Raw genomic sequence first — 16,291 nt, 5'->3', positions numbered from 1 at the left:
ATTAGTTTCTGTCAACATTTTAATTGAGTTGATAAACATGTAGGTGTGAGACTGTGAAGTGTCGTCTCAAAGACAACCACGCTACTGAATTCAGGACCATATGGCAATCAAGCGGGTGCCATCTCATATACAAATCCGAACCTGTGTTCTGTGTAATGCGGTTTATGAGGGTTGGAGAATATGAAGGTATGTAACATAAGTTTTAATTATCATAAGGTAGTCAATAAAATTACCTAAAATTCTAAATGTCCATAGGTTCACCATGTCTTGAAAATACCTTGGACTCTTCGAAGATCTTCATAAAACCAGAGTACAAAGGACTGGAGCATCATCAGGCTATGTAAGATGTAATTATGTTTATGAAATCAAGTTCTGTATGATGTTAAACTCAAATTTCTTAAAACAATATATATATATATTTGCAGGACTGAATTTTCTGGGCGTTATTATATAAAACATGTGATGAACCAACAAAGTTAAAGCTCAGCAACTCAAATGTGAAGAATGGGATGTTGGCTGTCTTTTTTTTTTCTTTTTGAATGACTATATTTTAGTTTTTGTATTAACCGCTACTCAAATCCAACTTTCCGTTACTCTAAACTTTATTTTGTAATTAAGATAATACATTCTAATATCGAACTTTTGGAAATTACTTACGCTCTTACAAAATTTGGTATTACTTATTGAATCTCAATATCTGTTTACTACAGTTTAGTAGTTTATTTAAAAGACTCAATTAATAATTCACATTCAGAATATTATTTTTCTTTAGTGAAATAAATCTTTTACTATATATGCAAATACAAAAATGTATTTATAATCAAATAAAACATTATAAACTTTAAAAAATTAGTTCAAAAAAATAGCATATCATAAAGTAACAAAACAGTTATTATTAAAATCTTAATACCGCGCTTTAGGCGCGGATACCTTCCTAGTTTTGGTTTATTATATAATTAATTAATGCATTAAGATTTAGGATTGGTGTCCACGTTTAGGTTAATTCTAAGCTGTATCATGGCCTATATAAATACAGGTCTTATGGTAATGGAAAACCAAGCTCCAACAATTAACCTAATTCTCAAAGAGTGAGTTGGGTTAGAGCGAAGTTTTGCCTAAATCATTCCAGTCTTTTACGTTTATCAAAGATTCTAATTACGGGTTAGAAGACAATAACTTTGACTTGTAATAATTTGGTATCAGAACTGATCGATTCGCTGGGAGGGTTCGATAAGATAGCGATAGGGATCAATATTAACAACAAATACACAATATCAACATAAAGAATTAGAAACTTTGTGCGTGTGCTGCGGTGATGTTGTGTTGATTTGGATAAAAATAAAGATGTTTCGTTAGGCTAGGTGGTTTTCATATATTGTTTAATTTACAACGTAACGTAACAATGTATGTATGCGAATCTAGAGAGTAAATGGGTAGGGCATTGGACAATTTCTCAGATATGACGATGTGTTTATGCGGCAGAAATGAGCGAATATACTTGATTATTGCAGTTTTGGTTTTTGTTATTTAGACATTACAAAAATTAGCATTCAAGGCGATTTTCTCTCCCAGGCACACTCCTCGAGGAGCCATGAGGAAGTCTATTATCCAGATCTCACCCACCTCTTCCCATCAATAACCGCTGACCTCTCTTGTTATCCGTTGGTCCAACGTTAGACTGAAGCAGTTTTTCAAACTTTCTCAGCCAAAACCCTAGATCTGCAAGCTTCATCAAATCAAGTCCCTTAATCTGGTTTATGTTTCTCTTTGAGATAATCTGAATGCTTTGCTCGTATACCGCATTTACTCTGTTCCAACCGTCTTACAAACCTTTTTAAAGCCATCCTTAAAGCCAACACCTCAATTTTCTTCTCGCCAATCGTTCCCCTTCGTATCACCATACTCAGCAGCACTCTCACCATGGTAAACTGCATACCAAACCACCTGAAAGGCAAAGAGATCCAAGGAGGTCACTCTCCACCACCCCGCAAGAGAATCAGAGCCCCTGAGCTCGATACCTCAGATCTAATCCAAGAGAACGCCCTCACACTCATTGGTCGACTCACAAACCCAGCCATCCAACGTATGTGGGCTCTTTTCCCTTTTTTGTTAAATCGTTGGAACCTACATGGCAAAGCAGCAGGTGCAGATCTAGGCCAAGGGATCTTCCAGTTCACCTTTGAAACCGAGGAGGATATACTACAAGTGCTAGCAAACCGACCCTATCACTTTGATCACTGGATGATCATACTTCAACGCTGGGAACCTGTTATCTCTCTGTCCTTCTCATCCCAGATCCCCTTCTGGCTCGAGATCCAAGGCCTACCAAAACACTACTGGAAGAAGGAAATGGTGTTCTCCATAGGGGAAGCTCTCGGAGAGATCCTAGATTGGAACATTACTCCCTCATCGGTCCTTATCCAACTTCTCATAAATGAGACTATCATCGAATTCACAGTAGGAAGCGAAGCTCTAATCACCTTGGAATACAAAAATCTCAAGAACCATTGTTCGCACTATCATCGTCTTACGCATGATAAAGCAGCCTGTCCAGGATTACTGGACCAAAGAGAAGAGCCAAAACTTTCAACAAAATATAACTTACCGGCGAACTCGCAGCAGTCAATATCCAGGAACTACTATACTCCCCAGGACCACTTCCTTCCACCATGCGAGAATCCCCAGATAACTGGAAACTCCTCTCACCACTGCTTTAACCAGTTCCCAAAGACCAGGAGTTACAAAGATCGAAGCTCCAACCACAGAGGTATCATCTCCCCAAGACATTACACTCGCTTTTCGAAGGAAAGTAGGGAGAGATCATTTAGAACAAAATCACCAGACAGACACGCTCCCAGTCGTGAGGGAAGGTCTCACCATTCTGGCCATCATCGATCCTTTGAGCATACAACACGTAATCTGCAGTGGAGAGAAAAACCAAGATCAGCTACAGGCCTAAACGATGAAACCTCTGTTTCGTCTAGAACAAGAAGACCCCCTTTGGAGAGAAACATATTAAGTCCTGACCCCCATACCTCTACTTCGATCCGGAATAAGGACACATGAGACAAAAATCAGCCTACCGCCCTACCACAACCGGAAGCAGTACAACAAACTAAGGAACAAATTTTAGAGGAGCTCCAAGAAGTCACCGTCCAGTATATCTCGTGCCCAAACCTGGTTGAAAGTGCTGCTAGAAGACTTCGTGTCCTACATAGTGACCAAGAAAACATGATGGAGGAAACTGGTAATTCCATCCTAGCATCCAACCAGAAAACTAAATCTCTGTTGGCATCGTCTCCTAATGATCTCCTGGCTGATGAAAACCACATACCCACCCTCTCAAGTGCTCTTGTTCCACTGCAAAGGACCATAGGAGAACCTAGCAAAAGAGGTCGAGGTCGTCCTCCAAATAAAAAACAGACAGGAAAAACAAGCCAACCTCTACGTGGAGTAAAATCACAAAAGAGGATCTTTACCCAAGGATCCCCTAGGAAATCACCCAGTCACACTTCCACATCCTCTAAAGCAGGTGCTTCAAAGTCCAACAAAAAGAAAACCTCTTCACAGCCAGTTGGTGTAACCAAGGATAGAGCCCAAACTCTAGGAATTCTTCCAACGAATCACCCACCCTCCTCTAGTCCACCTTGAATCTCCCTGATCCCTGCCAGTAAGAAAAAGAAGGCGGATTTTCAGAAACCGCCAACCCCTCTTCCTTAAGATTGGTGAGCTGGAACTGTTGTGGGCTGGGGAACCCCATAACAGTCCAAAGACTCCGGGAAATAAGGAAAAAGATATTCCCAGATGTATTATTTCTTATGGAAACTAAAAACTCACCCGATTCAGTTCTTCAAACCCTGCTATGGCTTGACTACCCCCATCATCATCGGGTTCCCCCTGAATCTCTAGCTGCGGGTGGTCTTGCTCTTTTCTGGAAATCGAGTGTAGAATTAGAAATCATCAAATCTAGTCATCACTTTGTAGATACAAAGATTAAAGCAAAAGGACGATATTTTTTCTCTACTTTCCTGTATGGTGAACCGGATCAATCAAAGCGACATCAAGCTTGGCTTCAACTCCAAGAATATGCTCTGGACAGAACAGGACCTTGGTTCATTACTGGGGATTTCAATGAGATCATTGGAAATGATGAAAAGTCAGGAGGCCCTATGAGACCTGAAAGCTCTTTCACGGATCTACGCTCCTTTATGTCAGCGTGCGACCTATATGACCTGAAACACTCTGGCAATTTCCTCTCATGGAGAGGTCAGAGACACTCGCACCTGGTCAAATGCAGTCTGGATAGAGCAATGGCGAACAGTGATTGGATCCTAGCTTATCCCTCGGGTAAAAGTGAATACCTGCGTTTTGAAGAATCCGACCATAGGCCCCTGGTATCTTCCTTTGATCCTGTCAAACGACACCACAAGAGTCTATTCCGCTATGACAGGCGACTCAGGGATAATCCAGAAATTAGCCATATTGCCTCTGAGGCATGGAACCTTGAACCTGCGGCCCCCATTGACCATCGGTTACATCTATGTAGGCTAGCAAAAATCCAATGGATTAAACTACAACACCAAAACAGTCAACAGGAAATCTCCTCTCTTCAAGATCAACTGGAGGAAGCTATGTGTGATGATACTGCGTGCCAAACCACCATTGAATCTGTCAATCAGAAATTGCTTTTAGCCTATAAAAGAGAAGAAGAGTATTGGAAACAACGCAGCAGGCAACTCTGGCTCACCCTAGGAGATAAAAACTCTAGATATTTTCATGCAGCTACAAAAAACAGGAAAGCTCTGAATAATATATCCGTCTTAGAATCAAGTTTAGGATCAAAAGTCTATGAGGAAAATGAGATAGTGAGAGTAAACTCTGAATATTACCAGGATATCTTCACCTCGCATGAAGGAGAAAGGACTGCAGTGGTAAAAGAAGCCTTAACTCCGTGTGTCTCCCCTGAAATGAATGAGATGCTGATCTCCATGCCAACCCCCTCAAAATCAAACAGGCTTGCTTCTCGATACACCCTGACAAAGCACCAGGGCCGGATGGTTTCTCAGCCAGCTTCTTCCAAACGAACTGGTCTTCAGTAGGTGATGCAATCATTGCAGAGATCCAGGCTTTCTTCATCTCTTGTTCCCTGCCAACAAATATCAACCATACCCATGTCAGACCCAAATTCCAATGTGGCTAAAACAATTGAGGATTATAGACCAATAGCTTTATGCTCAGTTTACTACAAAATCATTGCAAAACTGTTGGCAAAAAGACTACAACCTGTCCTGCATTGTTGTATCTCAGAAAATCAATCAGCATTTGTACCGCAAAGAGCCATAGCGGATAATGTCCTCATCACTCATGAATCCCTAAACTATCTGAAGACTTCCGGAACTCAAAAGCGATGCTTCATGGCTGTGAAAACAGACATGAGTAAAGCCTATGATAGGTTAGAGTGGGACTTCATAAAAGCTGCGTTGTTACAATTGGGCTTTCACAATACTTGGGTAAACTGGATTATGCAATGTGTCTCCACTGTGTCTTACTCCTTCCTCATCAATGGACAAGCAAAAGAACTAGTCCAACTCCAGCGTGGAATCAGACAAGGTGACCCATTATCCCCCTATATCTTCATTATCTGCAGCGAAGTTCTATCAGGACTTTGTTTAAAATCTCAACACCAAGGAAAGTTACAAGGATTGCGAGTATCAAAAGGAAGTCCCAGAGTGAATCACTTACTTTTCGCCGATAATACCATGTTTTTTATACGCTCTGACTCCAGTAGCTGCCAAACCCTCAGATGGATCCTGCAAAGGTATGAATCAGCCTCGGGACAGAAGATTAACCAAGCTAAATCCTCCATCACCTTCTCCTCAAACCCCCCCCCCCCCAAGAGATTAAGGAATCAGCAAAAAGAATTCTTGAAATCCATAAAGAAGGAGGACAAGGCAAGTACTTGGGCTTACCAGAGCTATTTAGCAGGAAGAAAAAGGACCTCTTCTCTTCTATAGTGGATCGCATCAAACAGAGAGCTCTTAGTTGGTCCTCACGGTTCCTCTCCACAGCTGGGAAGCTAACAATGCTCAAATCAATATTGACAGCTATGCCAACCTATATCATGTCGTGTTTTCACCTCCCTGCATCTCTTTGCAAACGGATTCAATCCGCACTGACACGCTTCTGGTGGGACTCAAAAACAGAGATGAAAAAGATGTCTTGGGTGGCCTGGAAAAGAATAGCAAAACCGACAAAAACAGGAGGTTTAGGCCTTCGAGATATTAAACTGTTCAACAAGGCTCTATTGGTAAAGTTAAGTTGGCGAGTCCTCACTAACCCTAAGAGCCTAATTGCAAGAGTGCTAATAGGGAAATATTGCCCCTCACTACCTTTCCTGGAATCCTCGACCCCAACCTCAGCCTCTCATGGATGGAAAAGCATTTGCTTAGGCCAAAACCTCCTCAAGTCAAATCTTGGGGCTCTAATTGGTTTGGGAAAGAACACACCCCTGTGGAGAACCCCTTGGCTATCTCTCTCCTCACTAACAAGTCCAATGGGACCCCCAACTGAAGCTACGCAGAATCTTATAGTGGCTGACCTCATTATCCCTCACACAAATAAATGAAACACGGAAGTTATCAGAAATATTCTACCAATGTATGAGGATATGATTCTTAAGCTAAAACCAAGTGCAAGATGGGCAAAAGATACATGGGCCTGGATGTGATTGGCTTGCTCGTTACACTCCGATATATCTACATTCTACCAACAACAAAAGAAAATTGCACTTTATCGAAAGTACCCATGGATAATGCACTCTATAGAAATCAAATAGCAAATTTGAAGTAAATCATTCAACTAAATTATTGATCAACCACTGTGAGAAGATTTTAAGAACCAAAAAAAAACACACACATACATTTTGGTCAATATTAGTAAGAAAAGGAAGACTTCAAGGACCTACTAGTAATTTATATCCTTCGGTCGCCTGAAAATCACAAACGGTACGGAAGGTTTAGGTTCTGAGCGATGGAACCTTACAAAATCAGGAGAAGATGGAGGATTCAATCGCTTTATAATCCGTAATTTTCTGGTAAATTTCAATTCTTTCGATGATTTGTTAAAGAAAGATCACTATTTTTCCTCTGGGTTTTAGGATTGGTGTGTTTGATACCTCTCTTTTACCTTAAATTTGTTAGGTTGCAATGATGTTTTCCAGATTCTTGAAAAAATTAGAAAGAATTGCTCAATTCAATATCTGCATTGCTCATAAAAACAAGGTTTCAAGGTCCAAACTTTATAATGTTTACAGTACAGTGAGATGTTATCAGAATGGTAGATTTGTCTGTTCTTCACGGCATTGGTCTCAATCACCAACAAGGGTTTTCGGGAATCGGGTTTCTAAAGCTATGAAGAACGAAGCTCAAAAAGCTCTCTTTGATTACTTGCATCATACGAGAACTCTTAGTTTTGTTGATGCAGAGCATATAAGTAAGAATTCCCCTCGTTTTGTTTTGAGTTTGTTGTCCAAGATTGATGATACTCGTAAAGAGGATATATCTCGTTCGTTGGCCAAGTTTCTAAGGTACAATCCCATCAACGAGTTTGAACCATTTTTCGAGAGTTTGGGTTTGCGTCCATTTGAGATTTCACGTTTCCTTCAGCGTGACTTGGTGCTTTTGAGTGATGACAGTGTCATGTTTGAGAACTTTCATGTTCTTTGTCATTATGGGATTCCCCGTGGCAAGATTGGTCGAATGTATAAAGAAGTAAGAGAGATTTTCGGATACGAGAATGGAGTTTTGGCTTCGAAACTTGAAGGTTATGAGAGATTGGTTCTTAGTAAGCCTGTAGTTATTAAGCTTGTTACGTGTTGCCCGTTGCTTCTTGTTGGTGGCATTGATAGTGAGTTTGTTTCTGTGGTGAATAAGTTGAAGGGGTTAAACATAGGATGTGACTGGCTTGCTCGTTATTTGTCTGATAGGAAAACATATAACTGGCGCCGGATTCTTGAAACAATGGAGCTTCTTGATAAGGTTGGGTTTAAAGAGGAAAAGTTGAGTAGTCTTTTGAAAGCATATCCAGATTTGGTGGGTGAAACTTCTGGCAATAAAGCTTATATTATGTTTGAAAAGTTCCATAAAGTTCTTGGACTTGAGATGAATGAAATCGATAAATTAGTGATAGACAATCCAGAGATGCTATTGGAGAAATCTGTTAAAAGAATTTTGGAGGCGTTGAAGTTCTTGAGATATATCAAAATGGAAAAGCAGTTTATCGTTAGTTTTTTACTGTGTCACATGAAGCTTATCTGTTCATCATCTCTGATAGGACCTAGAGCTGTTTGGAATAGATCAAAAATCGGAAGAGACGAGTTATGTCAGATTATAAAGGGAGAGCCTTTGAAATTGTTTAGTTTAGCTTCTAAAAGTAATAATAGTAGGATTGAACTTGGTTCACTGGACTCGAGGAATGCAGAGAAGACGGCATTCTTGTTGAAGCTAGGGTATGTAGAGAATTCTGATGAGTTGGTGAGGGCTCTGAAAAAGTTCCAAGGGAGGGGAGATGAGCTGCAGGAAAGATTTGATTGCTTTGTGAAAGCTGGTTTGGACTATAACGTTGTTACTCAGCTAGTTAAGCGGGCTCCTCATATACTTAACCGGCCGAAAGATATCATAAAAAAGAAGATCAATATGCTAACAGATTATTTGGGTTATCCAATTGAATCCTTGATAGAGTCCCCAACATATTTGTGTTATAGTGTGGAGAGAATACATCAGAGGTTCTCAATGTACATTTGGTTGAGGAAAATAGATGCAGTCATTCCGAGGCTGACACTAGGCACTATTGTTGGTATTTCTAATACCTTGTTTGTGTCATACTTTGTCCGTACCCACCCTGAAGGTCCAGCTACTTGGGAAAATATAAAGAAAGCATCATACCTGGAGTGAAGTTAACTGGTCAGTTCAATTATATAAATGTTATCTTCAATCTGATGCAGATGTCTGTTGATCTCTATAGCATTTTCTCATTGCTGTGCTCACAGTCAGTGACCTGAGTCTGGCATTTTTCAGTGCGGTGGGGAGGATCAGAGAATATGTCCATGCATATAAGTATTTCCGCCTTTGGAATTGTATGAAACTCTATCCATCAGTATAGTGATATTAATTCCAACAAATGGACAGGAAGGACTTGGAGAAAGCTGAAAGAACAGAGACTCTCCATAATGTTGATATGCTATATGCCATTTTGACGTATGATGCATCTTAAAAGGCTTTCTTTGTTGAAAGAGAGTATTGGTCAGACAAGCCCCGACCCTATACCAAAGAGATCAGCTAACATCTACATACTGGGACATACCTGTGACAGCTCTATTCAGAATGCATTATTACAGGTTTTTTGGAACAATGGTTTTGTCCTTTACTCTTAGCCACCATAGTCTTATCGCCTGTAACTATGCAAAGATGTCTATGACAAATGATCATGTTTTTTCCTGATTTTTTTGTGGAGTGTCTTAGTCTATTTTAAGTGTCAGGTATCTGAGAAGTTTTTGTAAATTACCTAAAATAGTATATATATCTTTGTATAGAAAACAAAAGATTGCATATGGTTAGAATGGTCTGGGTTAATCAGCACTCCTATTCTTACTGCTTTACATTTAACTATCTCTTTATTAAAACTGAACCTAAAGCATCTGTATATAAACTGACCCAAAAAGAAGAACCCTTTTAAGAAAGATATCTAATTACATTTAACTTATGGTGCAGATTCATGTTGCGTTCTTCAGATGTCTTTTATGGAAGAAGAAGGAGAAGATGAAGCAGAAAGACAAGAACGTGCAATCTTAGACTCTTTGTCTTTGCTATACGCCTTTTGCACATCATCCTTAAGCTCTCTATACCTCATTCTCTTCAATCTTCTTTCCTGTGTAGATCCCTTCTCGATACGTAAATCATCGAGGATGTCTTCGTCTATGTACTCATCCATGTACCTATCTAGAACCTCTGAGCCATATGGAAAAAATCTCCGACCAGTCTCAACTGCATATTGTAATGGTTAATGAAGTTAGTCAAGAGAAAATGAGCAGCAGAAGAAGAAGAAGAGTAAACTCACAAAAACCTAACCTGTTTTCATCAGAGCCTCCATACGGGTAAGAAGTCTTTTGGTTAGCATATGAGGTGTTTCGTTTAAATCAACCTGACTCAAGTTTCCCGTTAACCCATTCGAAGGCGGTGGCAGACCTGTGAACTCACTTGTACCTTCTACATTACCAATGTCCATAGCCACTTTAGCTTCCGTTGGAAAGAACAACTGAGCAAGTCCCACTGCAAAAGGTTGTGATGCTTTAACAAATATATATCGTAAAGATACAGAAGATTTTAACAACTTTTAGTCAATTACCTCTCTTTTCTAGGTACAACAGTCTCATTTGGAGATCTTCAGGCATAGATAGGGAACACATTGGTGTATCAAGAACCATAGGCTTCTTCCTGATTTCTCTTTCCAAGATGTCAATGCATAACCGTGCTTTACTAGATTCACGCCCTTTCGCCGTTTTTGTTTGGTAATCCTTTGGATTAGTCAGTCTTCTCAATATATTAACCGCACTGCGTCCATCAGATGTGAACTCAGATGCATTGGCGCCTTTTTCGATAAGCGATATAATGATCGATGGCTCTCTACGCATTGCAGCAAAATGAAGAACCGTGTAACCCCTAGAGTTTCTGTGATTTACATCACCCATACCAAGAGCAAGAATCTCAGCAACAACTTTTGGATCACTATACACCACTGAATAATGCAGACCATTGGCTTGATCTAGAGTAATATCTGACTCAGTTAAAAGAAGCTTCACAAGCTCAACATCATCTGAATCCAACGCCTTGAGAATTTTTCCAATTCTCCCAAGCAATTTCTCTGAAACCTTGCTCTCTCCTCCGTCTTGTGGAGACTTGAGTCGAATCTGTTTAATCTTCTCTGCTACTTCGAAAGGAACCTCTTTTTCGATACAGAACCTGTAAAGATCTGACCTCGCCACTCTCTCGATACACTGATCAAGTAAGTCAGTCAAGTTACAATTGAAAGCAACCATAAGAATGGGAAGAACATTCTCAACAAGGGTCTTCTCCACAAAGTTACAAAGCCGCCGCTGCAAACACACACACAAACATAAAGCACAAACCTTTAAGCTCTCATTGAGGTCTGTAAATCAAGAAACAAAGAGACACAGAGAAAAAAAAGATGATTTTTACCTGAAAAGATGAAACTAGCTCAGGCACTTGGAGAATAGATGAAGCATACATCAACTGAACAACAAAATCAATGGCGGGTCGACAAGAGTCATGAGCACAAACTGGATCAACACAAGTCGAAGCCTCCAAAGGAAATGGCTTTAATCTGCCAGTGTAGATATAACTCAACAAGTACAAGAAAGCATCATGACCAACAGCTCCATAAGGCAACATCTCTTTCAACTGGTACTTTGGTTTCTCAGTTTTCGAAATTTTCTTCTCTTTCTTGAACATTTCTTGGAAAAACTTACTTCTCGCAGCTAAAATGCATCTGTGAACACCAACAGGAACACCATCAACAATGACCTCCGCATCGCTGTAATCACAATCCGGATTACTAAGAAGCTGCTCAAGATTGGAGCTGAGTTTGCTTAGACTAACAACTTCAGGATTCGAAGCTGAGCTTGATGGGAATTGATTAGACCCAATAGAACCGTAAGAGAAATGAGAAGATGTGAAATTCAAAGATGATGATGGCTCAGTCAAAGTAGCCATTTTTTTCCCCTTCTGTTTTGCAGAATTACCAACCAAATCAAAAGCTCTGCTTTTGTTGTTGTTGCATGGAGGATCAAAGATCACACAAGTCTCAAGAAACAATAGCCCTAAATTCACATTTCTAATAGGGAAATAACCAAACCCAGAACCAAAAGGGTGAAAATTGTGAACTTGGAGGATTGAGTTAACAAACTATAAAAACAAAATCGAAGAAAAAGTTCGAATTTTTCAGACAGAACATTACTCTATNAGAAATGAGAAGATGTGAAACTCAAAGATGATGATGGCTCAGTCAAAGTAGCCATTTTATTCCCCTTCTGTTTTGCAGAATTATCAACCAAATCAAAAGCTCTGCTTTTGTTGTTGTTGCATGGAGGATCAAAGATCACACAAGTCTCAAGGAACAAAAGCCCTAAATTCACATTTCTAAGAGGGAAATAACCAAACCCAGAACCAAAAGGGTGAAAATTGTGAACTTGGAGAACTGAGTTATGAAACTATAGAAACAAAATCGAATTTTTCAGACAGAACATTACTCTGAATCAATGTCCTGACCTAAACAGAGAGTCAGAAGGAAAGGTGAAAACTTTAAAGAAAGAATCAAACAAAATTGGGAGAAACCAAAAGAGAATTAAAAAAAAAAACCCTATAAGAATCTGAGGAAACGAAGGAATTAGAGACTGAGATCTGCACAATCGTAAAAAGATAAGATCAGAGGAGAAGGCAAAAGTTGGATGGAGGAAAGAACCAAAAAGGAAGTGATATATAAAAGATGATGAAATTGAGAACAAACAAGACACAACAGGTGCAACTGATGGTGAAAGAAAGAGACAGCTTCAATGTGAAGATGAGGAAGGAAGGAAACAAACTATATAATATACATACTAATCTCTTACATTATTATTAATAATGTGACTTTAAGCATTTAGATTAAAAACATGGTCTAATATATAAACAAAGACTTGAATATGAAAGTTGACAAATAGAAAACAAAGACTAGAAAGAAAAATACGTGTGTGGTGCCAAAGGTTCTCCGTGTATCATGACGCCACACACTAACATTTTCTACAATTTTTCTCTAATTTTAATATAGTTTTTGTTTTTTTTTTTAATGTAGAAAACACATTAAAGCTTAAATGTAGTTTAAGTTTTAAAATTTGTAACAAACAATTCGACACTTTCTATTTAAAAATGTTCGCTTTTTTATATATATAATTTTTTTCAGCCTTCGCTTTTTTTATAGAAGGCTTATTTTTCACAATAGTTAACTAGTATAATTTAAAGATAAAACAAAAGTGAACTTTTTATTGACAATTTTGGGATTTTGTCATAGATATATTTAAGAATTGTTTTGTATGATGTGAATGCATTTTTCGTTTTAATTGACCAATAAACTAGTGACTATATATGAAATCAAATCAGATCCACTCTACAATTTAAACTCCCAGAATCTTTGATTCTTATAAAATTATTGTTATATAATAATTTATGGTTGACATGTAGTTTTAAATAAATAGAGTTTAAGATTCTGAATTCACAAATTACCTGAAAAACATATATGATAAATCAAAGGTTCGCATGATAATAATATATTCACAGAAAATAACTTGTTTTCTATTAATTTAACGAAAACTAAAAAATTAGAAAAATTATTATTTGATTCACTGTGTTATACATGCTAACTATTCAAAAGTTTTAGCATAGTTTAATGATTTTATGCATTTTCGTAGATTATAAATTGTTTTTCTAAATAATTAAAAAATAAAAAACTTATTAGAAATGTTCTTTTTGAAATATTCCATTTCAGAAATACTTTTGTTTAGTTTTTTATTTTATTTTATTTTTACTATCTTTTATACAATTATAATATATTAAATTAATTTTAAAATTTAGTCATTTAATATATTAAAAAGGTATTTTTGAAAATAAATACCATAAAACATATTTTTTAAAAGTAATATAGAAAAAAGAAAATTTTTGAAAATGGAAAAAAAAAATAAAAAATACATGCTGTTAAAATTGAATAACCGAAAATATAAAATTTAGTGAAATTAGGAATTAGTAGTTTCTAAGATGGACTTTCAATATGCATGGGTCTACGGATCCCAATTTTTTTTGTTTATATAAAGAAAAAGGAATATAGGACTAATACTAATAAATAAAGTTCTAATGATTATGCTAATTGCCGTCACTAAACAGGCTTAAGTCAAGAAAAAGCCGTCACAATTGATGACGGAAGGAACTGACGCAAGCAAAAATGCGAACGGCATATGAATGATGTCGGCTTGTGGGTTGGATTTGCTGTGATATGGTTACGTATTAGACAACGTCACTTTTTCTTTTCGGGAAAAAAAAGCTAGATAAAATCCTGATTACTAATAGTTTATTTATTTTGTAGGTACGTAGTGTGGTCCGACTTTATTAAATTTCATAATAATATTGTGATGACCAAAGTCATTCTTTTATGTGGCCTATACTATAGTTCCAAATTTCAAGACATGTAATGTTTCTAAGATTGAATAGTATATGAAAGAGCGACAACTATTGAATTAGTTTATAAGAAAAGAAAGAAAATAATTTTCAGAGGGTAACTTAACGAAGTGGTTAAAACTTAAAACTCTCTAAAGCCATACTTTCTTTGTTCTTTAAAAATTGATGTTCGAGGATTTTCAGAAAAATTAAGAAGTAATGATTATTAACATTAAATACAATATTATTTTTTTACTAAAAATAATTATATATTTATAAACTAATGACTGATTAGATTTTCAAATTTTTTTAATGATTACTTCTTGAAATTCACAAAAGTTTAATATTGATTAACTAAAAATAGTAAAACATTAATTTTTGTAGAATAAAAAAATCACAAAATATCAATTTTTAAGGGACAGAGGGGCGCAAGGTTATGCCACAAACTGACAAAAACTAATCTGGCATGTTAGTTTTTAATCTGAATGCCATAAAAAATATGATATTCATAAATTACCCTTAATAAAATCAGAGACGAAATACAACTAGAACTAATGAGAAAAAATTAGACAACTGGTACAATATGATAATTAATACAATTAGTACAACTGAGATATAATATTATAATGAGTACAACTGATAGAGAATAGAACAATTGGTACAACTAATATATAAAAGTACAACTAGTACAAATGATATATACAGCGGGTACAACTGTTACCAAACCAACTATAATTCTAAACCCTCTAGTACCACCGAAGATTATGCACCATCAACCTTTCATTACTCTTCCTCACTACTTCCTCCGTCATCAACCCCCGATTTTAACCTCTCCATGGCTTCCTCCGTCGTCCATTTACGCCCCCAGATCTTCCCTCTTCATCACCAACTCATTTATGCCCCCAGATATTTCCTCCATGGCTTCCTTCGCCGCAAATCCTCATCTCCGCTGCAACTAAACGAGAACCGAAATAAGCTTTGGCTATAGCAGCACACACACACAACGATCAGAAGAGAAATCTAGGAACATTCAAAAAAAAAATCACTCTCTTTGTTTTTTTCAGATATGTCGGCGAGAGGGAGAAAACCGAAGGGAAAATAAATAAATGAGTATTAGGTTAAAGGGTTTTTGGTCTTTTCTAAACATTTTGATTTAAATAAAATTTAAAAATAAATAAATAAACGTGATATGGCATTCTAGCTTTTTTTCTCTGATATATGGCATTTTTGACATTGTTCCGGACAAGGAGAGTATTATATATAAGTGTCAAAATGAGTCAAGATTAATTAGCCAACTCAACTCAACTCAATTCATGAACTATAATGAGTTAAAGAAATTGATGGTTAAATGAGTTCATAAATCAAATGAGTTCGGTTATAATGGGTTTATGAGTTAACCACTAACCAATCAATTTCTTTATTATCAACCCAATATCATCAACATCATCATACTATCATCATCAACATAATACCAACATCCTCATACTATCATCATCATCATCATCATCCTACCATCATCATATCAACATCCTCATACTATCATCATCATCAACATTGTCATACTATAATCATCATCATCATACCTTCATAATCATATTAACTTCACCATCATCATATCAACATATATATCATAGTCAACAAGTTTAAATCTTTTTTATGGTTTTTATCTGTTTCATAATTTACAAGTTTTATACAATTCTGATTAATCACTAATTCGGTAAACGTTAGATTCAGGTATGTTGTTTTGTGAATCTTAATTTTATGTTGAAACCTTTATTATTTCAAAAATCACAAACTGAATGAAACCAAACTAATATAAGTTTGAACTGTAAATGATTTAACAAATAATTATATCTATAAATGTAATTCTATGTGTACATAATATATTACAAACCTTATAGTAAAAATAGTTTTGAATCAATCACGCACGTACGTGCGGATCCGTACCTAGTATATCATTTAAAAGGTAAACATAGTGTAAATCTAAATTAAATTCATTAATAAAACTAAATTTAAAATTTATATAAATGAAAATT

General features: G+C 36.8%; 2 protein-coding genes across 5 annotated transcripts; one reads left to right on the top strand and one right to left on the bottom strand.

Moving 5' to 3' along the window:
• LOC104771707 (transcription termination factor MTEF18, mitochondrial-like) lies at positions 6,878-9,840 on the top strand. 4 transcript variants are annotated; one of them, XM_010496279.2, is made up of 4 exons: positions 6,878-7,093; positions 7,200-8,960; positions 9,186-9,394; positions 9,768-9,840. In XM_010496279.2, exon 2 carries the CDS (start codon positions 7,206-7,208, stop codon positions 8,949-8,951), a length of 1,746 nt encoding a protein of 581 aa, XP_010494581.1. In that variant the 5' UTR covers positions 6,878-7,093; positions 7,200-7,205; the 3' UTR covers positions 8,952-8,960; positions 9,186-9,394; positions 9,768-9,840. The 4 variants fall into 4 exon arrangements, with proteins under 4 accessions (XP_010494581.1, XP_010494580.1, XP_010494579.1 ...); XM_010496278.2 differs by having other exon boundaries at positions 9,075-9,394; XM_010496277.2 differs by having other exon boundaries at positions 9,047-9,394.
• On the bottom strand, positions 9,568-12,029 carry LOC104771708 (regulatory protein NPR3). The gene is made up of 4 exons (XM_010496281.1): positions 11,253-12,029; positions 10,402-11,149; positions 10,125-10,325; positions 9,568-10,040 (listed from the first exon to the last, which is right to left on the bottom strand). The coding sequence occupies exons 1-4, from the start codon at positions 11,784-11,786 to the stop codon at positions 9,784-9,786; spliced, it is 1,740 nt and encodes a 579-aa protein (XP_010494583.1). The 5' UTR covers positions 11,787-12,029; the 3' UTR covers positions 9,568-9,783.

Source organism: Camelina sativa, chromosome 20 (assembly GCF_000633955.1).
Source record: "Camelina sativa cultivar DH55 chromosome 20, Cs, whole genome shotgun sequence".
In the NCBI taxonomy this organism is placed as follows: domain Eukaryota; kingdom Viridiplantae; phylum Streptophyta; class Magnoliopsida; order Brassicales; family Brassicaceae; genus Camelina; species Camelina sativa.
The sequence above is the reverse complement of the archived record's forward strand: the minus strand, read 5'-3'. Positions and strand labels throughout refer to the sequence as shown.

Coding starts and splice junctions, on each gene's coding strand:
- LOC104771707 (XM_010496279.2), top strand. CDS start 7,206: ATGATGTTTTCCAGATTCTTGAAAAAATTAGAAAGAATTGCTCAATTC.
- LOC104771708 (XM_010496281.1), bottom strand. CDS start 11,786: ATGGCTACTTTGACTGAGCCATCATCATCTTTGAATTTCACATCTTCT. Junction 10,326..10,401: donor GTTGTACCTAGAAAAGAGAG/GTAATTGACTAA, acceptor AACCTTTTGCAG/TGGGACTTGCTCAGTTGTTC. Junction 10,041..10,124: donor GGAGGCTCTGATGAAAACAG/GTTAGGTTTTTG, acceptor TACAATATGCAG/TTGAGACTGGTCGGAGATTT.